General features: G+C 36.0%; 3 protein-coding genes across 4 annotated transcripts; all 3 read left to right on the plus strand.

Moving 5' to 3' along the window:
- ENO1 (enolase 1) lies at positions 1 to 4,294 on the plus strand. The gene is made up of 7 exons (XM_086667306.1): positions 1 to 857; positions 1,645 to 1,952; positions 2,719 to 2,873; positions 2,962 to 3,279; positions 3,469 to 3,615; positions 3,700 to 3,750; positions 3,970 to 4,294. Exons 1-7 carry the CDS (start codon positions 415 to 417, stop codon positions 4,033 to 4,035), a joined length of 1,488 nt encoding a protein of 495 aa, XP_086523432.1. The 5' UTR covers positions 1 to 414; the 3' UTR covers positions 4,036 to 4,294.
- Positions 4,295 to 9,163: 4,869 nt separating this feature from the next.
- LOC147552961 (uncharacterized) lies at positions 9,164 to 15,082 on the plus strand. 2 transcript variants are annotated; one of them, XM_086669497.1, is made up of 9 exons: positions 9,164 to 9,483; positions 10,161 to 10,350; positions 10,979 to 11,174; positions 12,307 to 12,477; positions 12,572 to 12,688; positions 13,019 to 13,216; positions 13,372 to 13,431; positions 13,518 to 13,616; positions 14,746 to 15,082. In XM_086669497.1, exons 2-9 carry the CDS (start codon positions 10,226 to 10,228, stop codon positions 14,863 to 14,865), a joined length of 1,086 nt encoding a protein of 361 aa, XP_086525623.1. In that variant the 5' UTR covers positions 9,164 to 9,483; positions 10,161 to 10,225; the 3' UTR covers positions 14,866 to 15,082. The 2 variants fall into 2 exon arrangements, with proteins under 2 accessions (XP_086525623.1, XP_086525624.1); XM_086669498.1 differs by lacking the exon at positions 13,518 to 13,616.
- A 4,386-nt stretch (positions 15,083 to 19,468) lies between these two features.
- On the plus strand, positions 19,469 to 22,276 carry LOC147552962 (S-adenosylmethionine decarboxylase proenzyme-like). The gene is made up of 2 exons (XM_086669501.1): positions 19,469 to 20,107; positions 20,684 to 22,276. Exon 2 carries the CDS (start codon positions 21,010 to 21,012, stop codon positions 22,093 to 22,095), a length of 1,086 nt encoding a protein of 361 aa, XP_086525627.1. The 5' UTR covers positions 19,469 to 20,107; positions 20,684 to 21,009; the 3' UTR covers positions 22,096 to 22,276.
- Positions 22,277 to 22,778: the final 502 nt, after the last annotated feature.

A 22,778-nucleotide genomic window follows, 5' to 3' on the forward strand; every position in this document is an offset into this window, starting at 1 on the left:
ATACAAACATGAAAGCAGAACACAAATCAACCAATGTAATTTTTTTTTGCGATCTAGGACACAAATCAAGAGGAAGTTAAGGAATCAATCCCAATAATGGGTTTGGGTGGCTAGATGTACAGAATTTTTTTTAATAACTCTCTCTCTCTCTAATTTCTCACCAAACTTGTATTTGTCCGTCTCTAACTCTAACGTCCCTCCAACAACTACCAAAAGCCGTTTGAAAACCGTCCGTCCAACCCAAAGGAGGCAACTTTCTTATTCCCTCCCTCCTTTCTCTCATCGGCGGACTTCTCAACGACACTCCTTCCATCTTTGGATCTTCCCCAAATTTAAATCAAAACCCTAAATCAAAACTCACCTTTCTCTTCCAACAATCCAACCACTTCGTATCTGTTTCTCTCTTTTCTAAAGATGGCTTCAATCTTCTCTCCTCTCACTCCCACCAAACCAGCTAACAATCTCCTTTCAAATCTTTCTTCCAAGTTTCCATCTTTATCTCAATCTTCTTCTACCTCAACCATCTCTTCTGCTTCGCAGAAATCTCGATCTTTATCAGTCCGTTGCTCAGTCGCTTCTGCTCCTTCTCCGGTCAAACTCACCAACAAGGAGTTCGCCGTGAAATCAGTGAAGGCGAGGCAGATCATAGATAGTAGAGGTAATCCGACGGTTGAGGTTGATCTAGTTACTGATGATCTATATCGATCTGCTGTTCCTAGTGGAGCTTCTACTGGGATTTATGAAGCTTTGGAGCTTAGAGATGGTGATAAAAGTGTTTATGGAGGGAAAGGTGTTCTTAATGCTGTGAAGAATATCAATGAGTTATTGGCTCCAAAGCTTATTGGGGTTGATGTTAGGTTTGTGTTTGTACTTCTTCAACCTTGATTGATGTTTTTTTCATTGATCTTCTTTCTTTGATCTGTTTTAGAAGAACTGAAATCATATGATCTAGTTAATCTAAATCTCCAAGTAGTAGTATATAACATTTGTGGGATCTTTTAGGTGAATTAATGCCAAAAGATGATCTATGTTTCTGTTCATATAGAAGTAGTAATTGTAGAAATACTTGCCCTTTTTTCGGTTTATCGTTGAAGTGCATTTTAATGTATGTAAGAATGAGTTTCAATTTAGGAGAGTTTGTCCTTTGGGTACTTCCTAATACAAAAAAGATTTGAATATCAGATGGCGAACTTGGAGTTATTTTATCATTAGCTCTTGTGTTGAAGTATGATCATGTTAGGTTGTTAGAATTGAGTTATGCTTCGGGTTATTGTTGGCCATCAGAATCGAGAACTAGTTCAGATGAATCAGAGTCCATTAGGTAACGGGTTACAGAAGTTTTTTATTTACTTGTTTCGTGATCAACAGTTTATGTAGTTGAGCATCAAAAGGAGTATACAGTTGTAGAACCAGCTGAAATTTTGTATATACTCAGTAATCAATAGCACAAGTTAGAGGTCGGAGGGTTGAATTCTGTGGTGGAAGAGATTCTCCTGGCAAGAAGCTGTTCGATAATAAATTAGAGGATAACAGAGTTATCTCACACTTTAGGGTGCTACAACGCTGGCTGGTCATTTAGGTTTACTACTTATGGTTCTGATATAAAATCTGACATGCAATTCATTATATGATTTTCCAATACAGGAATCAAGCTGATGTTGATGCGATCATGCTAGAATTTGACGGAACTGCAAACAAATCTAAACTGGGGGCCAATGCTATTCTTGGAGTTTCTCTTAGCGTTTGTAGAGCTGGTGCAGGAGCAAAGGGAGTTCCCCTATACAAACATATTCAGGAACTTGCTGGGACGAAGGAGCTTGTCATGCCAGTTCCAGCTTTCAATGTGATAAATGGAGGAAGCCACGCTGGAAACAATCTTGCCATGCAGGAATTTATGATATTACCTGTAGGCGCAACTTCATTTGCTGAGGCAATGCGCATGGGTAGTGAAGGTTAGAACAACTAAACAATTTTTCCCCCATAGATCTTGCTGTTTACTTTTCTTCATAAATCTTGATGGTGAAAATGATAGTTTATACCAGCTCTGGTGTTAGATAACAAATAGCAAAAAGGAATTGGGTCTCATCTTGAATCCTCAAGTTCTACATTTTGGTTATCAATCAATTAAGATGCTCTTATTTCTCGCTTTTAGTTTTACCTGTTGGTCTTTCTTCCTCTTTTGTTTAGTTAGGTCTTATCGTGTCTGTTCATGGTTGTCACAATTCTGAGCAAAGATTGAACCTTAGACGCAATATCCAATTTCCGATCAGTTAGTATTTTCCAAATTGATAGAAGCATACCTTGTTAAATGGGAAGGATAAAAAGGCGTGAGACCTAGAACAAATATTAGGACCTAACATTTGACACGATCAATAACATTATTTTTGGGTGGCTGAATGAAATTTGAACATCTTGATAGTTAACCATTTAACCTTCAAAGAAATGTTAGATTAGACTGCTTATTTTGTGTTGAAGGAGGCGATCGAGGAATATACTAAAGAAAGAGATAAATACAAGAAGAATCTAATAATTAGTTCAAATACAATGTTCACTGTTCTGCACAATTCCAACTGAACACAAAATGCTCGCCTTACCAAAGAAAAGTTTTTTTTCTTGAGCGTTCTTCAAGTATAACTTATTTTAATGAGTTGCAGTAGCATAATGTTGACGACTAGAGTTCTTAAATTAAATTTTACAAAACTGTGCATTTGGAATCAGTGTATCACATCTTGAAGGGCATCATCAAAGCGAAATATGGGCAAGACGCATGCAACGTCGGAGATGAAGGAGGATTTGCTCCCAATGTTCAGGATAACAGGGAGGGATTGGTTTTACTCATCGATGCAATTGAAAAGGCTGGATACACTGGCAAGGTAGAAGCTCCAATCAATTTTTTTTTCATTTGATTTAAAGATGTGATTTTCTTTTACCATTTACCTCATAACTAAAAAAATGATACAGATCAAAATAGGAATGGACGTAGCAGCTTCGGAGTTTCTAACGAAGGATGGGAAATATGATTTAAACTTCAAGAAGCAGCCAAATGATGGCTCGCATGTGCTAACAGCTCAGAGTCTCGGTGACCTATACAAAGAGTTCATTAGAGATTTTCCAATTGTTTCCATCGAAGACCCTTTTGATCAAGATGACTGGAGCTCATGGGCTTCGTTACAATCCTCAGTTGATATCCAAATTGTTGGAGATGATCTGTTGGTCACGAACCCAAAGAAAATCGCTGAAGCCATTCAGAAGAAAGCTTGCAGTGGTCTGCTGTTAAAGGCAAGTACTTCTAATACATCCTCTATGATAGGAAATCTCTAAGCTGAGTCATTCATTCTCCTGTTGGATTATCGACTCTAACCCCATCGTGTGATGTTCATGATCTGTTTCGGGTATCGCTTGTGCTGCTTCCCCGATGCCACGTTAATCTGCATCTCGTCTTGACACGTTCGACCCATTTTATGGCAGGTTAACCAGATTGGTACTGTTACAGAATCCATTCAAGCAGCTCTTGACTCTAAAGCTGCAGGATGGGGCGTGATGGTTAGCCACCGGAGTGGTGAAACAGAAGATAATTTCATTGCAGATCTATCTGTTGGTTTGGCAAGTGGACAGGTTTGTGATGTGTTTTCATTAAATCCAATAGATTTACTGCCGCAAAATTTCTTTTCTTAAGGTTTTCTATATGTTGCCTTACAGATAAAGACAGGAGCCCCTTGCCGAAGTGAGCGATTAGCCAAGTACAATCAGGTAAGCCCTTGTGTTCTTATCAGTCTACTGGCTTAAAAAGAACAAATTATGCTCAGTTCTTGGCTTAATTGTGAAAATACTACTTGGATAACAAAACTTCTTGTTAACCAATTATTCTGCATTTTGTTTCATCATACCTGAACCTGATTCAACATTTGCATTTGGAGTTTTCATCTTTTCTGACTTGATTATGTTTGTTGTTGTTCTCGGGTGTAATAGCTTCTGCGTATTGAGGAGGAGCTCGGTAATGTGCGTTATGCTGGTGAAGCTTTTAGATCTCCTTAGGGAAACAAAGAAAGTAAGATCAAAATTTATTCTATTTATGAAGAGATAGTTAATCTGTGTTTGGATTGAGAACCTATATTGCCGAATGGGTAAAAGTAGTGTCTATCGGAAGTAAACGAGTTTTTGTTGTTGTTATTCGTATCTGCACATTCTTATCTTTTAGTAGGGTAAGAATCAGTTTTCGTGCTTTTTACAGAATAATTCTTCCCTTAAACACAGGGAATGTGTCTCATTAATCTATGGAAATTCGTATAAACTAGTTATATTGTCACCACTTACATTTATACTTCCTTTCTTTCAAGTCGGATTCTAGTCCCTATATATAATATAAATATATGTAAATTTATAAGATCATATAATCACGGGCAGCCTGGGCCGTTGCTCAGGCCGGAATTTCTACAATTTCGTGTTATTATAGTATAGAACAGAAATGAAATTGTAGCTCATTGGTTAGTCTTGGTTGAGGTTCAAACCCCTTCCACTTTCATCCTCATTTTGCTCTTTTTCTTCTTTAAATGTTCTTTGAACTCGCCCCAACTAGCTGAAAATCCTAAATTTCACTAACAAAATAATTATCTGATGGGATGTGTTAGTATCTGAATCGAATCCAATAATGATTGTATCCAATTAGACAACATCAAAATTTTTGGAATTGATCGGTATTAGAATTGAGTGGTGCATTATCAGAACTACTCCTCAATCCTCTCTTGTCAAGGTCTCCTCATTGGTTGGAAACCACCATAAACGAATGTTATTATAGAGTCCAACTACTGGTAAAATGAAACAACATAATTTGATTTCTTAAACCCTTAATTTTTTCTATGAATTTTAAAGTTATTGAAAGTAGCAAATGATATAAGAAATTAACAATCTTTTTGTATAATTGGTGCAATTTTATCTGCACTCAGTAAAATCAAACCTAATAATATATAATATGAGATAATCCCATGGGGGACTAAGTACAATATGATAAAATACAACTTTTATTTTTACAAGAGGAAGAACCCAGCAAAGGTAGCAGCACCAACACCAGCTACCATAGATACCTTCACAACGGATGATGATGATGCTGATGGTGATGATGAAGGTGATGATGATGGTGATGATGAAGATGATGATGGTGACGATGATGGTGATGATGATGGAGAGTTTGCTCCATTTCCAGATTTTGCCATAGCAATATCATGTAACTCATCTTGGGTAAGTTCGAATCCGTCCATAGAACGACCAGAGCTCGGTGATATTTCTTCATCATTATCGACGAGGCTTTCAGCTCCATTAGATGGTGCAGGTGATGATGATGATGAGATTGATTGAACCATAATGGCCACGAAGATGAAAGCAGCAATGAAGATAATATTCATTTGTTTTGCCATCTCTCTCTCTCTCTCTATAGTTATTTTCCCTTATATTTTGCTTTCTCTTGATCTTTGTCTCTAGCTCTCTTAATATTACTGGGAATGGAGAGAGAGAGAGGTTGAAATGAAATGAAAAATGGGTAGGTATTTAAGATGGAGAAAGAGAAGTTAAGAGAGAGAGGGGGGAAGAGAGAGAAAAGGTGGTGGGAGATTGGAAGTTAGCAATGAGGGGTTAGGGAGAGGAAGAAGGTGGTCAAACTAACTATTTGGAGAACAAGGGAGGATAATCTTCTCATCCAATAGATTAGAGTATATCTATAACCAAATACAACACTAAAAGGGTGTTTGATTTTTTAGCACTTATAAGTGCTATGATGTTTGTTTTCCATCACTTTCAAGTGTTTGACTTTTGTTTTTATATTAATTCTAAATGTCATAAAAATGAGTAATTGTCTATTTTGACCTTAAAGTATTTACATATTAGTATTTCATACTAATTTATTGTGCTTGCTAGTTTGGATACAAGAGAAACACGATTTATGAATACTTTGTGTTGAAAATATTAACCACAAATAATTAAAAATTGTGAGGGAGAAAAAACTTACGTTGCATCATTGAATTTGGGTGGTTCCGTGATTAATGAAGGAAGAGATGAGAAAAAAAAATCAAGGAGAAAAACTTAGGTGAAGGGTGAGTGAAGAAGGAAAAGAGTCGTCGCTGAAGTCTTAAAAAGATTTTTTACTTATCATTTGTTTAAGATTTTCTTTTTAGCTATAGTTACATTGGTAATTATTATATTCGGAGAAGGATAAAAATGCCTTTTTTAACACTTAGAAAGTAAGTGCAAAAAAATAAGCTCCAAGTTAGAGCTTACTTTTTTGCACTTACTTTGGTCCCACTTACAAGTGGTATTCACTTATTAAGTGAAAAAACAAACGGCCTAAAATTGTCGGCCCGCACTTATTAAGTGAAAATCACTTCATAAGTGCAAAAATCAAACACCCTCTAATTCTTATTTGGGTTATTTCTCAAATGACCCCTAGTTTATGACCAGCTTTCCGCGCAGTCCCTAGTTTATCGAAAATACCTAGATAATCCTTTTTTTTGTCGTTACCATCTATTGACCATGAAGTTAAATTTTGAATTCCCAAATTAATTAACCTTCTTTTATGTCAGATCACACTTTTCATGGCTTGACTTGTCACACCAACTAAAAAATTAATTCATGACTTCTCTCTCTCCAAAAACTCTCTCTCTCTCTAAAAACTTTCTTTCTCCTTGATATTTGTTGAAATTTCTCTCATCATCCCTCTAAAATCTCTTTCTCTCTCTCTCGTCATCTCTAAATACTCCCATCAATTCTATTCAAGATGCAGTACTCCAAAGATATGAGAACAGATTTCCTCCCATAACCAAGAGACAGAACGTTAGAGCATGTCCAACCCCAGCCGGGTTGAGGCCATAAATTCAAATTTATGGCCTCAGCCCCCCGCTCCAAGCCCAGCCGCTTGGAGCGGAGGCTGGGGCTCGGTGTTCAGTCGCCCCTAACATTAGGGGCGACTGAACAACGGCCCCAAGTGACCGTTGGGGCCCCAACGGTCACTTGGGGGGCATCCCCTAGCCGTTGGAGCAAATCCAACGGCTAGAAATGGATCCAACCCCTATAAATAGGGGTTGGATCCATTTTCATCTCTCACCCTCTTCTCATCACTTTCTTTCTCTCATTCTTGCAACTTCCTCTCCATTTCTATCTCTCTTTCTTTCAATTTTTTTTGATCTTTTCATTTGTTCACCCATGGATCCATTAGACATCAATGAATTCGATAACCAAAGTTATATGGAAATGTTGTCCCCTAATTCTACTTACCCGTCGGCTCAATTAGGAGTTGATGATTATGAAGTATGTGAGGATTCTTGTGTGCAAGGAGGGACGTGCTCAACAAATGCTTTTAGCGGCGCGAGAGGCTTGGTTCAACGGTGCACCATGAGACCCAAGAAACCCCTTCTAGTTATTTTTAATTAATTATTCTAGTGTTGTTTAGTCGTATTTAAGTAGTTGTAAATTTTTAATCAATTATTAGTTGTAATCGATGTTTTTTTAATTGAATTTTATTAGTAAATTGGGAAATTCCAAATTCAAATTTTCGGCCTCAAGAGAGGGTGGGGCTGGAGCTGAATTTTAGAGGCTGAGCTGAGGCCAATAATTTTAGGTGAAAAAGTGGTTTTTTCGGCCTAAGACAGGCTGGGATTGGACTTGCTCTTAGGTTAATTTCTGAATAAATTGATCGCAAGTCACTACTTCACATGCTTTTTATGGTTGAAGTGTTAATATGATGATGTTTGATATTTTTTATGGTTGAAGTGTTAATACGATGATGATGATGTTGTTGATGGTTGAACGGTTAGATGATGATGATGTTTTTTATGGTTGAATTGTTAGATAATGATGATGATGATGATGATTTTTTGATGGTTGAAGTGTTAGACGACGACGATGATGATGATGATTTTTTGATGGTTGAAGTGTTAGATGATGATGATGATGTTTTTGATGGTTGAAGTGTTAGATGATGATGGTGATGTTTTTCAAGAGAGAAGTGTTAGATGATGATGATGTTTTTGATGTTAAAGTGTTAGATGATGATGATTAGAATCAGATTATCAGAAACAATCCAATAATCATCTCTTGAAAATCGGTTATCACGTCTTGAAGCTTCATCTGGTTTCATAAAATCACAAGTGGTTTTACCTTGTTCACCGGAACTTAACCCTAACGGAGGAGAAAATAAGGTTCCTCTTTGACCATGGTGATGGTGATAACTACTATCACTGGAGCTAAGTTGTAAAATCATTGAAGATGTTCCCGCCAAATTTTCATCGTTGTTGTTTCCCTAAGAAAGAATTGCTAAGATATGTTTTAAAAAAGAGTTATTTTTCAGATAGCCCCCAACTTTGTGACCAGCTTCCTGCCTAGCCCATACTTTATCAATAATTGTCATATGACCCCCTTTTTCAGTTACCGTTAACTAGTCATATTCCCTCTCCCCTCCACATCATCTCTTCTCTCTGCCACCTCATCTTCGCGCCACCTCATCATCTTCTTCGACGAAAATCGCCGACCGTCCAATTTTTTCCGGGCAGCGACCTTCAAATATAATTTTTTTTTTATTTTCTCTCTCTCTAGAATTTTTATACTCCCCTTCCCCAGAGTTTTTAGAGAAAGAGAGGAGAGGAATAAATTTTTGTTTTATCAAAAATACCCAGAGGACCTCCTTTTTCAGTTACTGTTATAACTATGTTAACTAGTCATCACATCTCTCTCCTCCATCTCATCAACTCTCTCTGCCACCTCATATTATCGCCACCTCATATTATCGCCACCTCATCGACTTCACCGGCGAAGGTCGTCAGCCGACCAATATGAGGTGGCAGATAGAGGTGATGAGATGGTGGAGAGAGAGGTGATGACTAATTAACGAACTTATAACGATAACTGAAAAAATGGGTCATCTGAGTTATTTTGATAAAGTAAGGGACTAGGCAGGAAGCTGGTCATAAAGTTGGGAGCTATTTGGGAAATAACCCTTGTTAAAACTAGTCATATCTGGAAATTTTCTTACCCAACTACATGTAAATGGCCTGTACTCGGTTCTTCTCACTAATGGCACATTAATTTGCAATGTAGTTCATTAGCAATCAGGTGCGGATGTGCGGTCACACAAATATTAACAAGTCGGGATTTAATGGAATATCTTATAAAATTCGAACTCTATTTCATTCGGCTGGCTCCTCTCCTAAGTTTTAGATGTCTACGATGTGTTTCGAGTTTCAAGACTTTTTTTTTTTTCTCTTTTGGTTGAACTTTTATGAGCCCCACCTATCTCTCCTTGAGATTGCAATTACCTAAACAAAATAGACCATAATGGTAGCACTATTGGTTGGGTATAGTTGAGATCCTTTCTTCATGAAACCCCCGCAGTTAATGGCGATTTTCAGTTTGGAAGACCAATCTCAGTTACTTTTGTCTGACTGTGGAAAAAGAAAAATTTGCCCTTCCGGCCTTCCCCGGCCAAATCTTTCACAAACCCAGGTTTGTTTTTATGAACAATCTTGATTTCCCCTTCTCTAATTTTGCTTATTTCTCTGTTAAGGACTGACTTCTCTCTCTAGAAACCTACCCATTCGATGCAATAACAGACATATCTCCACACAATCATATTTGCATTTTTTTTTGTAGAATAGAATCATGGGTTTTGTCTGGAAATCCAAATCCTTCATTTTACCAGTCAATTTATGGTTTTAGTAGCTTAATTCTGTTCATATTCAACCATCTGGCTTCTTGTTTGATGATTTTATTATGAATGAATGTTGTTACTCTTTTCTTCAATTAATTCCATGTATCTTGCAATTTTAGTTTTGGGTATGTTCAAAACAATCAAACATTGGGTTATTTGTCATTTTAATGATGAGATTAGGTTTAGATTTCACAGTCAGCTTCTGATCATCCCCATGAGTTATCAAGTATTGTTATAAGCATATTAAACAGTTACTCTTGGATTGCCCTGCCTTCTTCCTTGGTTTCTTCATCCAGCCTTCTTATTGAAATACAATTTGTTTTGCTTACTCTTTACCCAGAATCAAATTTGAGTGGCTTATTGTAGTAACGATTAGTAGTTCCGAATATGGGGGTTTTACTTATATTTATACTTCTACAGGTGTTTCGGTTTGACGCTTGTTTAATTAATTTAGTTTCTTTGGGTAGAACAGTTTCCTCCCTCTCTGTGTGGAATGCCGGAGTGGTTAGTTGACAAAGGGGAATTAGTAGGAAAAGTATGGATTTCCTTGATCATGGACAAGTTTTGCCTGCTATATCAGTTGATAGATTTGGATTTGTAAAGCATGAACTCGCTGACTATCTCCAAGTTTCGACAAAGATAAACTATGCTCAACAAGAGAGGTATGCTTTAAAGTCTTTTATCTATATGCCGTTCCTTGTCGCTCAAAATCACTATAAAAATGTAAGATCATGCGCCAATTCTCCATATAGTGGTTGGTCTACTTAAACTGAAAAGTTGTTAAAATATAGTTTTTAGTGTGATTGAAATATTGTGGGAACGTTGATTCAAAACTTAGGAAACAACAAACAACTATTAAAAGAGTAAAAGATATCTTAGAAGTTCTAACATTTTTAATGGTCAGAAAGGAGGAAGTGTTGGATAACCATATACTTCTACATCGTGAGGTTACACGGGCTTTATGGATATTTTTTTGTAAATGCAACAAATACCAATTGGACGTCTCCAAAATCAGTTAGTGACTTAATTAGGTCATGGGGCAATGCTATAAAGCTGAAGAATTGGAAGAAACTTTGGTTTCATTGCCCCATGCAATATTGGCGACACTTTGATTTCAGTGCGCATTCTTTTTCGTGTATTCACACCTGATAGTATATGTGAATGTACATGAGACAATGGCATAGTGGTGGGGGAGCTATGAGTATCCTTTGAAGTCTTTGCTATGATTGTATTTCATTTTGTGACTAGTATTACACTTGGTGATGAATTATGAGTATGAATCCTTATTAGGGAGGAGAGAAGGGTTAGAAAATGGAGGAAAATGATGGGGGTCGGCGGAAGCGATTGGAAACATAATTTTAGAAAGAAACCTCATGTGGTGAAAAGGCGTATAAGGAAGGGAATTCCAGATTGTTTAAGAGGTCTTGCTTGGCAACTGATATCTGGAAGTCGTGATCTTTTGATTATGAATCCTGGAGTTTATGAGGTACTTTTCCTTTACCCCTTGTATAAATGCTTGCGTGGTTTATTTGTATTTTTCTTTCCGTTTTTTGTGTAAAAACTCATTCCTACCGATAAATGTGCTATTGATTCCTACGAAAGATCGAACCTTGAGAGTTGAGAGTAGTGGTGTTGAAATTTAGTCACATAAACCTGCTTGAATACGATTATTAGAAACTAACCCATTGACAGAGTTGGATTATCGCTCTATACATGGTACTTGGGAGTGAAATCATACCGATGCATAATAATTAATGTAGAACCAAGGACGATTCTTAGAATATCCACTACATGGAAAGGTCATGAGTTATAAAACATCCTTCTGTAGTACCGCGGAAAACTTAAGAGTGTACATTTGTTCTAAAGATATGGCGAGGATTAACAACTAGAAATCAAGATAAGTATAAAGGCATAAGAAATGGTGAAGATAAAATGTAATGCACCACTTAGGTTTTCGTTTACTTAAAAATTTATAAATTATATTATAATCAACCTGATTATAGGCCTTTATGATTAGCCCTACTGGTCAACTCTGGACTCCCACTGGAGGAGTACTGATTGGACAAAAACTCTATAAGAACATGTATAGCGAGTTTACCCCAACCCATATTGGTAAATAGCAAGGTACAAAGTAATAAGATATCTCCAAAGTAGTTGCTGAGCTCTTAAAGACCTTAAATTCTGAACCTCTACCAAGAATATCTCTACTAAGCCCTAATAGCCATTAAAGATCTAAGTTGCTGCCCATACGACCCATGTTTTCCCACCAAAAATGCCACTGCATCACTTCTGATCTCTCCCCTCCATTACATAGCTAAGTAGCGCTCGGATATTTTCTTGAGGTCGACATACTGTGTGGTTACGCTTTGTTTTTCATCTCAATCATCCGAAGAATTAGTACGTTGATAGTTGACTCGATGGTAGAACCACAAGGCAGCCGAATAAAAGAACAAATAATATAGAACTGCAAAGCATTCTTCGAGAAACGAAGTACTTTCATGGTTTCCAAATAAATCAATAACTTATTCGGTACTTTTTGTTGGAGACTATTATTCCATCTATTAATGACATTCTTTTCCGATAACCTGATTTTTGACTAATTTGTGCTTCTACTGCAGCAACTAGTGCTATATGAGACGTCATCCTCTGAACTAGACATTATTCGAGATATTTCGCGTACTTTCCCTTCACATATATTTTTTCAACAAAGACATGGTCCAGGTCAAAGATCCCTATATAATATTCTGAAGGCATACTCTGTGTATGATAGAGATGTTGGATATGTACAGGTTTTACTCCCATTGCTGATCCTGACTTCTTTGCTTCTTTTTTGTGTTTGTTGTTTTTTGTGACTTCTTTATTGTCGATACCTCTGAAATGCAGGGAATGGGTTTTTTAGCTGGTCTATTTCTTCTTTATATGAGCGAAGAAGATGCATTTTGGCTATTGGTTGCTTTGTTGAAAGGAGTCACTCACCCTCCAATGGAAGGACTATATTTGGTATTTTTTGCCGCATAATTTATAAGTTCTACAGAACTAGGACTTGATCCAGGGAAAGCTCAATTTAATATGTGATACAGTATAATGTATATATAATACGCTCACAAGCACCCAAGTCTAAAAATATCTGAAACATCCTGGTTTGTGAACTGGTGGAAAGCTCAACTATATATTTCATATTTGTTCTCAAAAGTCTGAATATTTCATTTATGATTCTTCTGTACGTATATTGTTGAGAAGTTGGGTGTCTTTCCCCAAGTACGGCAGCATTCATCACATAGATTGAACTTCCACTTCTCTCAGAAATTTTACCTTCTTTTCATGTAATAGGTGGGTTTGCCACTTGTACAACAATACCTCTTTCAGTTTGATGGATTGGTGAGAGATTATTTGCCGAAGCTAGGCGAACACTTTTCGCATGAAATGATAATGCCAAGCATGTACGCGAGCCAATGGTTCATAACTGTTTTCTCTTACTCATTCCCTTTTCATTTAACTCTCCGGATATGGGATGTCTTTCTCTCTGAGGTTAGTGATTTAATAACCAGCTTGCTTGCATTTCCCTTATGAAGGTCCTTCATGACTTAAAATTAGTACTCCAAATAGTTGTTTATTTTGGTTTTTCTTTTTTTACTTTAGCATCCTTTTCTTATCTGTCTTGAAATTCATTGAACTTTCGGCAGGGTGTGAAGATCATTTTTCGAGTTGGTTTGGCCATATTGAAATACTGTCACAATGATTTGGTGAGAACTTATGCCTAGAGTTCTCTTTGGAGTATTATTGCTTTCATTTCATTAGGTTTCTCTAAATGTTTCATTTAATTGAACAGATAAAATTACCATTTGAAAAGCTTATACACGCTTTACGAAATTTCCCCGAGGATGCCATGGACCCAGATACCCTATTACCAATGGCCTACTCAATCAAGGTTTAACTTTCCTACTACTCTCATTTTCTAATACCTTAAACTTCTGAATTCTCAACTATTGAAGTTTTATATGCTTGCCCCGAGTACTTAGTATCCGTAGTATTATATCTCACGATGGAAATATAAAATTTTAGTGAGGTTGGGTATTTTGATGCCGTCCTTGATGCTTTACCATAACATGCACAAAACTAGTTGAACAAAATTAGTTGTTGAACGAAAAGGAAAAGCTACACGTTTGAGGTTTCGAGTAGCTAAAGCTTCCGCGATTTACAAAGACATAAACTCGTGGCGGAAGCTTCAACGAGGGTTTACTTCATTGTTCCATGTATAAATTGGACTAGAATTCTTTGCAAACACTAGCAAATTGCAACTAAACTATTACACTTATAGCTAAACATAAGTTTGGATTAGGAGCCCTTAATGCAGAAATTCATGAATATGAGTCCAAAACTTGCGAAAACTCTTAAAACTTGCCAGTCCCTATACATAATAAGCTTAGGGCTCATTTCAGGCAATAACACTATCATAAAAATATCTAATTTTAATCGAAATCTAAACGAAATAGAATAAAGATAGATGTAGGAACTAGTAAATAAGAAAATAAACGAAGCATTAAGCGAAGTCATTTATATTGCTAGACTTCGGTCTCCACTCTCCACCTGTGTACATCCTATTCGCATCACAACCATGATTGACAGCTGATTTTCATATTTTTATATGTTTATTTCAATTAAATGTCGTGAATCCTTTTTCTAGATGTCTAGGAGCATCATCTTAGCAATAGTTTAAATATATATTCTTCATACTTTTCCACCGAATATTATGGTTTATCGAAAGTGAAGTCGCCCTATAGAAATAAAACCGAATTTCTTTCCTTTTCTTTTTTCTTTTCCTGTTTTCCTTTTCACGATTTCCTTTTCTTTGTAGGGCATCTGATTATCTATATTTTATACGAATATAGGATAGTGAATCCAAGTACACCACTTGGGCCGAATTTGGATATTGCCTCTGCAAGACCTACACGAAAATGATTCTTTTTCCGAAATAACGTGCTTAATTGGTAGAAAAAAAAATATGGATGTTCTTGGTATATGTCTATTTATTTTTTTGCATCGTGGATTATTATTAGGTATCGAAACGTCTGGAGACGCTGAGGCAAGAGTACGAGAGACTAACTGAAGAAGCTAATGAGAAGCAGCTTCAGACAGGTAAGCAGAAAGGATCGGCAAAATGGCAAACGAAAATATGATGAATGATGTACCAAAACCGATACTACTGGAACAGGTCCTTTCCTTATTTGCTTGTATTACTTATTCAATCCAAACTCAAATCCAAATAATGTATAGCCCAACCAACACATACTTGATGTGACCATCGTGAGGATGACACATGATTCATCTTCGGGTCGTTCGCCTGGAAAAATATTAAATAACACCAATAAGAATATAATTGTTCTTAAGCTGTCATTCTGCAATCGTGTGTTCAAACTTCAAACAGCCGTTAGTCGCTCCGATGAATAATTTAAGATGTTGGTCCTCGATTGGACTCAAAGCCTCAAATAATAGATTACATTATATACATAATATACAGTGAGGTGTCTAGTCATTTGTGATAAGAAGGAATCATTATTTGTTCATGTTCTTTTCTTGCTTTGAGAAGTTGCCCTAGAAGAAGGCTAGAAGAACCATTTTCAACTATTTTGATAAAGAAATATATACTCAATGGATTTTATATGAGAAGACAGGTAGGGCCAAATAGACTTTCTCCAAAAGTTTTTTTTGGAAGTAACTTTCTCCAAAAGTTGTGTATTATTATGCTAAACTTGGTCACTAATCATTATTCTGTTTCCTCTCATATGTCTATCTTTATCTTTACATTTCTCTCTTATATTTATTGTTGCACTAGCTATAACTTCATAAGTGCTCTCAACGAAAAAATAAAAATAAAAAAAAATTCATAAGTGTCCTATTATTTGTAGGCCATGTTTGGTACACCATAAATAGATGACGTGATTACCTATGTAAAACTTGTGTTTTTCAAATGGCCGCGGCTTTGGGGAATAAACAAAAATCTCCAGGGAATAAGAAATAAGTCAACTTAGATTGACTCAAGAGGAATATTTATCTTCTAGTCCAAAAATTCATATGATTAAATTTTCCCCCTTAATCTTCATCTCTCCACCACTCTTCTTCTATCTCATTCTCTCTCCTGCTTTCTCTTTCACTGTTACTGTCTCTCTTTCTCGACCTCTCTCTCCCGCAAATTAATCAACATAGTGGAGATGAACATAATGAAATTAAGGTTTCTAGGGTTTCTAGGAGACAAAAATAACATAATGAAACCCTAATCAATTATCACAGACTAGTGTCAACAGTTGGTAGCCCAAGTGGTTCCAAGGTGTTGACATAAACTCCAGAAATCCCTGGAGGTCCCAGGTTCGAATCCCAGAGAAGGTGGAATCTTTGGTTATTTGAATTGGGGTTATTAGGGTGTAAATAATGTTGTTGGGCTTTAAGCCATGTCTTGTTGGGCTATAGGCCCGGTTCTGTTAGTGTTTGAGTGGGCGGTTATCGAGCTTATCACATCTATGATGTATCAAGTGCCAAATGTAACGACATACGTAGATCGTAGTCGACTTCCAAAAAAAAAAATTATCACAGGCTAGTTCCATCTTCTTCGGCGCCCAATGGATAACGGGAGGAGATCAACCAACACGGACTGTACCAATCATGGACGAACTCGACGAGCGCATGAAGACTTCAAACGGTCTCAACGAACAAAGTTAGGATCATTCTATCTATGTAATACCAGCAACTACAATCAAATCTTATAAATCCAACAAGCCCTGATTTTGGTTGTTTCTTAGACCATATATGACAACATCAACCTTGATCAAACTGCTACAGAGGTTGATAAATAGAACTTGTTGAAGTTAGATGTGGAGATGCATTTTTGGACTAAAAAATTAAATAGATGAGGAAGAAGAGATTGTGTAAATAGATGGAATTGATAATCTAATAGGACTTTTTGTTAGAGTTCAGATTACCATCACCAAGATCAAACTGTTAGAGAGAGAGAGAAAATAAGTTATTATTAGACTTCAGAGAGATAATTTAGAAAGGAAGAGAGAAGAAGATGAAGATTAGGTGCCAAACTTCAATCGACGTATTTTTGGACTAAAAGTTTAATAAACTTCCCGAGTCAACCTTGACTGAATAAGTCTCTATTCCCCGGAGAATTTTGTTTATTCCCCAAAGCCGCGGCCTTTTCAAATATCTTTATGGAATATGATTCTTAGTATTGATGCAACAACACGGTGACTACCGCTAAAGCCAACAATTTTTACATGTTCTTGGTGTTAAGTATATACGAATTTTTGTTTGTTCGGAAATATATAATTTGGAAAGTGAAGGCAACCAATTAGCAAATAGCCAAGAAATGACGTAGCGCCTAAAGTCTCGTCAAGAAAATGATATGCCGAAATAACTACTTAGTCTGGAGGCTAGAACTAAGCACTCACACTAACAACTGGGTGGGGGGTTAGATGCTCATCGATCTGAGTCAAGCTGGTAGAAGACTATCCCAAAATCGATCACATTTAAAAAATTTCGTTGATCGGTCGGATAAATCGTGACAAGATTGTTTATGGAACGTATATATACTATTTACAAAAAATTTCTAACACCAAAATCTAGCCCGAAGGGTGGTTACTATTTTAAAGATCACAGACAATCGTTACCAATGTACAAGCTTAAGAATATCATGTCAGTTGCTTTTAGTTTCAAGGTATCCTGCTCTAAATATATCATCAACAATATCAAACAACTTTTTTCTCATTGAGTATCAAAACTTAATCGCCATCGAATATCTAAGCTTAGTGAACAAACCATCACGTTATGCAAAGTATTTTCGACCATATCTCACCTATTGATCCTAAACTACACCATTTATTGTCACAATGCGAGAAGGGTAATTATATTATATCTATGAAGTAGACGGTCGAATGAATCTTCCCCCCCTCTCTAGTTTGTTTTTGTTGAAATTCTCCCCCTCTCTAGTTGAGTCTAAGGGGGGGGGGGGGGGGGGGGGGGTAGTGGTTGGGGACATTGGGGGACATTTTCATGTCCCCCAATGTCCGTGTTATTGGTTGGAGACATTTGAAATGTCCCCAAATGTCCGTGTTATTGGTTGGGGACATTTCAAATGTCCGTATTATTGGTTGGAGACATTTCAAATGTCTCCAAATGTCTGTGTTATTCGTTCGGGACACGAAATTAGGGACATTTCAAGACAAATTGTTTTTGGGGACATTTGGAGACATTTTAGTGTAAATTTGGAGAGCTTTTGGAGAGAAAATGTCTCTCAAATAATGGAAGACACTTGGGGACATTTGAGTAAGGAAGATAATAAAAATAATTATTATTACCAAATCATATTATAATAATATTATCTTATTATTATATTACTACATTATTGTATTATTATTATTATTACTATTATTATTATTATTATTATTATTATTATTATTATTATTATTATTATATATTTGAGTAAGGAAGGTAATAAAAATAATTATTATTATCAAATCATATTATTATAATATTATCTTATTATTATATTACTATATTATTGTATTATTATTACATTATATTATATTATATTATATTACATTACATTATATTATATTATATTATATTATATTATATTATATTATATTATATTATTATATTATATTATATTATATTATATTATATTATATTATTATATTAATATTTAACTATATTAAATAATAAATATTTACCAATTGTCCATCAATGTCCACAGATATCTACAGATGTCTACGAAAGTCGAAAAATATATATTTGGAAATATTAATTAATTTTTTTTATTTCATATGGTAAGACAGTAATAATATTAAAAATAATAAATATCAACTAAATTTCTATCAATGTCCACAGATATTCACGGATGTCTACGAAAGTCGAAAAATATATTTTCAAAGTAGTAGGACAAATTTATTTCGTATGATTAGACAATAATGATTACATTAAAATAATAAATGTCTACCAACTGCCATCAATGTCCTCAGATATCCACAGATGTCCACAAAAGTCGAAAAATATATTATTGAAACATGAGTACAAATATATTATTTCATATGGTTTGACAATAATGATAATATTAAAATAATAAATGTCTATCAATTATCCTTCAATGATGAGATAATAATAATAATAATAATAATAATAATAATAATAATAATAATAATAATAAATAATAATAATAATAATAATAATAATAATAATAATAATAATAATAATAATAATAAATAATAATAATAATAATAATAATAATAATAATAATAATAATAATATCCACTACACATTTTGTCCATGGATTCAATATGTTGAAATGTCCCCAGGACATTTTGTCCATGAACCAAATGTCTTGAAACGTCTCTGAGACATTTTGTCTATGAATCAAATGTCCTGAAATGTCCTGAAATGTCCATAAAGACATTTTGTCTACGGACAAATGTCCCGAAATGTCTTGAAATGTCTCTGGAACATTTTGTCTCTGAGTGTCCTCCAATGTCCTGAACCACTACCCCCAAATTTAGATCCACATTTGATGGGGAAAATCATTATCTAATTGATTATCACATAATGCAATTAACAACAGAGGGCACCCCTACCACCACCACCACCACCACCAGTCCACCACCATACCACAAATAATGCCAAGTCAGCATTCCTGTTGAGTTTGTGGCTGAAAATGACTCCCATCATGGGTTTCATTGTCCTTTTGTAATTATTATATCATCATATCGAATCAGATCCAGCTCATGAACCAGTCAAATTTTTCGCAATCTCCAACCATCTTATCTTCTTCCTCTTCCTCCAACTTTGACTCCATACAACCCACCTCATAATAACATTTAACACTCTTTCACTTGTCTCTCGACACGTGTTTCCATCTACTCCTCACGTGTCAAAACCGACTCAATGACCTGACCCTGAACCTAACCCGAACACGTGTGTAACAAACACAAACTTGTGGTACACGTCAAAAGTCACTCCTACTTTACCGGAATATCCTTTACCCAGAGCCATTTGTCTTCACGCAAAATGACCTATTTAACCCTAATCTATACCACTAATTCTCAGAGAAGTCCGAAATTACCCTAGGACATAAGGGTAGAAGCGTCTAATTGTAATGTGTGTGGTTCGTGAGGTATTTAGGGTTAAATAGATGACCGAGGGTATAATCGTAACAAAAGTTTGTAGGTTATCTCTCCAATACTATATAAACCCCTTGGCTAGCCCTAGTAGAGAAGAAAAAGCTTCTCTCATATTTTACTTGTTCTCAAAGTTTCTAGGGTTTGAAAACGTCTGTTCTTTAAACAATTCTAGGGTTTGTGTTGAGAGGATCTGCTAGAAGAGGAATTTTCGAAAGATCGATCTTTGGTTTCATCAAGTATAATTATCATTGTAAGTATCTTCGATTTGTTCTATTGTGTTCGTTTCTTTGATCTTCGTTCAATTGTTACGATTTTTCTGCTTTTGATTTCGATCTATTTGTATATGTTCGTTCATATGCATTCCGTTTTAAGTAATTCTTTTCGAAATTGAAACTAGGGTTTGGTGGTTATACTCCTGTTTTTAGGGCTTTTATGCGTTCATTATAGATTCAATATTCAATGTCGTTGACAAATTATTGATCAATAATTATATCTTCTGGCGGAAGCCCTAAATTATTGTTTTTAGTCGCAATCCCTCTTTGCTTATTTTTTTCATCTGATCTTCATATTGCTTCTTGAATACTCCTGATTTGTACGATATGTTCCTAAATATGCCATCTTTAGGGCTTTGACTTGATTTTTAGAAGTCTCGAAGAATCCGTTGATCTATAGCGTTAGATCTGCTTATTTCTCTGATTTTTCATTATCATTCTCTTTGTTCCCAAAATTTTACGTTCCATTCTAGCAACCCCACTAATTTATATTTTTATTTCGTTATCAAATTGTGATAATTCTAATTTTTGGGGTTTAATTTCTTTTTCTCCAGGAAAATTGAATGATCAATGGAGTCGAAAGGTGGGAAAAAGTCTAGTAGTAGTAGTACATCCTTATGTTATGAAGCTCCTCTAGGTTATTGCATTGAAGACGTACGACCAAACGGTGGAATCAAGAAATTCAGATCTGCTGCTTACTCCAACTGCGCTCGCAAACCATCCTGATATCCCCGTGCTCCGATCTTAACCACTATTTGTGGTTCATTTACTTGCTTTCCTTTTCAATTTCGTTCTAGTTTTCATTTCATTAGCCATCTTCCTTTCTCCCTTCTTATAACCTCTTTCTTCTACTACTACTACTATTATTACTTCTGAAAAGATGGCCATCCCCACATCTGCAATTGGTTTCGAAGGTTTCGAGAAGAGACTCGAAATCTCTTTCTTTGAGCCAGGGGTATTTGCTGACCCTGGTGGAAAAGGCTTTAGATCTTTATCTAAAGCTCAACTTGATGAGATATTAAACCCAGCTGAATGCACCATTGTTTCATCCTTGTCTAATGCTCATCTTGATTCTTATGTTCTATCTGAATCAAGCTTCTTTGTTTACCCTTACAAGCTCATTATCAAAACTTGTGGAACTACCAAGCTTTTGCTCTCGATCCCACCCATTCTTGAACTAGCCAAATCTTTATCTCTATCTGTGAAAGCTGTGAACTATACTCGTGGTAGCTTCATATTTCCTGGAGCTCAAACTTACCCACACCGTAGTTTCTCTGAAGAAGTTGCTCTGTTGGACAGCCATTTCTGCGAGCTAGGTTTGAACAGCAAAGCTTATGTGATGGGTAGCTTAGTTGAATCACAAGATTGGCATGTGTATTCTGCCTGTGCTGAATTAGCTGACTCGGTTGATACACCAACATACACATTGGAAATGTGCATGACTGGTCTAGGCAAGGACCAAGCTTCAGTCTTCTTCAAGACTAAATCAAGCTCAGCTGCTGGGATGACTGTGGAGTCTGGAATCAGGAAGATATTACCAGATTCAGATATATGTGATTTCGAGTTTGATCCATGTGGGTACTCCATGAATGGTATTGAAGGATGTGCAATTTCCACAATTCATGTAACACCAGAAGATGGTTTCAGCTATGCTAGCTTTGAAGCTGCAGGATATGATCTGAAAGCTGTTGATCTGAAACAGCTTGTTAAGAGGGTTTTGGTCTGTTTTGAGCCCTCAGAGTTCTCGATTGCCGTTCATGCTGATACTGCTGCGTTTGAGACTGGACTTGAGCTTGAAGGATATGATTGTGGAGACGGAAGCGAGCAAGTGATGGATAATGGCGGAGGATCTGTTATGTACCAGAGCTTTGTGAAGAACGGGAACGGAAAGGCCGATAGCAGCTGTGGCTCTCCTAGGTCAATTCTGAAAGGTGGCTGGAAAGATGAATCTGAAGGAGAAGAATGAGTGATGAGTTAGCTGTTTTTATTATTTTCCCTTGTTTCTTTAAGATGTAGTAAGTCTTTTGAGTAATATATTAATGCTCAAGCAAGTGGATGATGATGGATTCTAGTAATTTGGCTTTGTTAATCGAACTTGATTAGACATCCATAATTGATGGTTTTTAAATAAAATTGAACTTGTTAAACTGAGCTTCTGTTTTAAATATTTTTCAAGTTACAAACAAGTAGAGTTTGTTTCAGGAGGCCATCTTTGCATCTTCAAGAGGTTCCTTATTGTCTAGGTAGGAGTTGGTATACTCTTCTTCTCCACCATTTTATGAACATGTATGAAGATACCTGCCAACAACCTTTGGCCCGAGTGGTCATCCATGTGACCATGTTTAATTTCTACAAAATGAAGTATTGACGTTGTTGTTTGTGGGATTGATCAAATTGATTAGGTTCTTTTCTCCATTAGTCATGTGGTTCTAAGACAAGGTTACTTGAGACCCATGTAGGGTAGAAGCGGACAACAACATTCAAATTCTTTTTTTCCTTTGATGAGACACTAGTATACAAGGGGAGTAGAAGCAAGCATCCATTGGCTATTTTATACGAAGAGACACTAGTATACTTTCTTTGATGAGACACTAGTATACAAGGGGAGGAGTAGAAGAAGCATCGATTGGGTGGGGTGACCATTTAGGG

The sequence above is a fragment of the Eschscholzia californica genome, unplaced genomic scaffold, assembly GCF_041429995.1.
Source record: "Eschscholzia californica isolate CP2 unplaced genomic scaffold, dmEscCali1.0.p SCAF_3, whole genome shotgun sequence".
In the NCBI taxonomy this organism is placed as follows: domain Eukaryota; kingdom Viridiplantae; phylum Streptophyta; class Magnoliopsida; order Ranunculales; family Papaveraceae; genus Eschscholzia; species Eschscholzia californica.

Bases quoted from the DNA above. Each gene is read 5' to 3' on its own strand.
- ENO1 (XM_086667306.1), top strand. From the start codon at position 415: ATGGCTTCAATCTTCTCTCCTCTCACTCCCACCAAACCAGCTAACAAT. The intron at 1,953-2,718 runs GTTAGAACAACT...ATTTGGAATCAG, and splicing joins AATGCGCATGGGTAGTGAAG to TGTATCACATCTTGAAGGGC. The intron at 3,280-3,468 runs GCAAGTACTTCT...ATTTTATGGCAG, and splicing joins GCAGTGGTCTGCTGTTAAAG to GTTAACCAGATTGGTACTGT.
- LOC147552961 (XM_086669497.1), top strand. From the start codon at position 10,226: ATGGATTTCCTTGATCATGGACAAGTTTTGCCTGCTATATCAGTTGAT. The intron at 12,478-12,571 runs GTTTTACTCCCA...TCTGAAATGCAG, and splicing joins GAGATGTTGGATATGTACAG to GGAATGGGTTTTTTAGCTGG. The intron at 13,617-14,745 runs GTTTAACTTTCC...GATTATTATTAG, and splicing joins CAATGGCCTACTCAATCAAG to GTATCGAAACGTCTGGAGAC.
- LOC147552962 (XM_086669501.1), top strand. From the start codon at position 21,010: ATGGCCATCCCCACATCTGCAATTGGTTTCGAAGGTTTCGAGAAGAGA.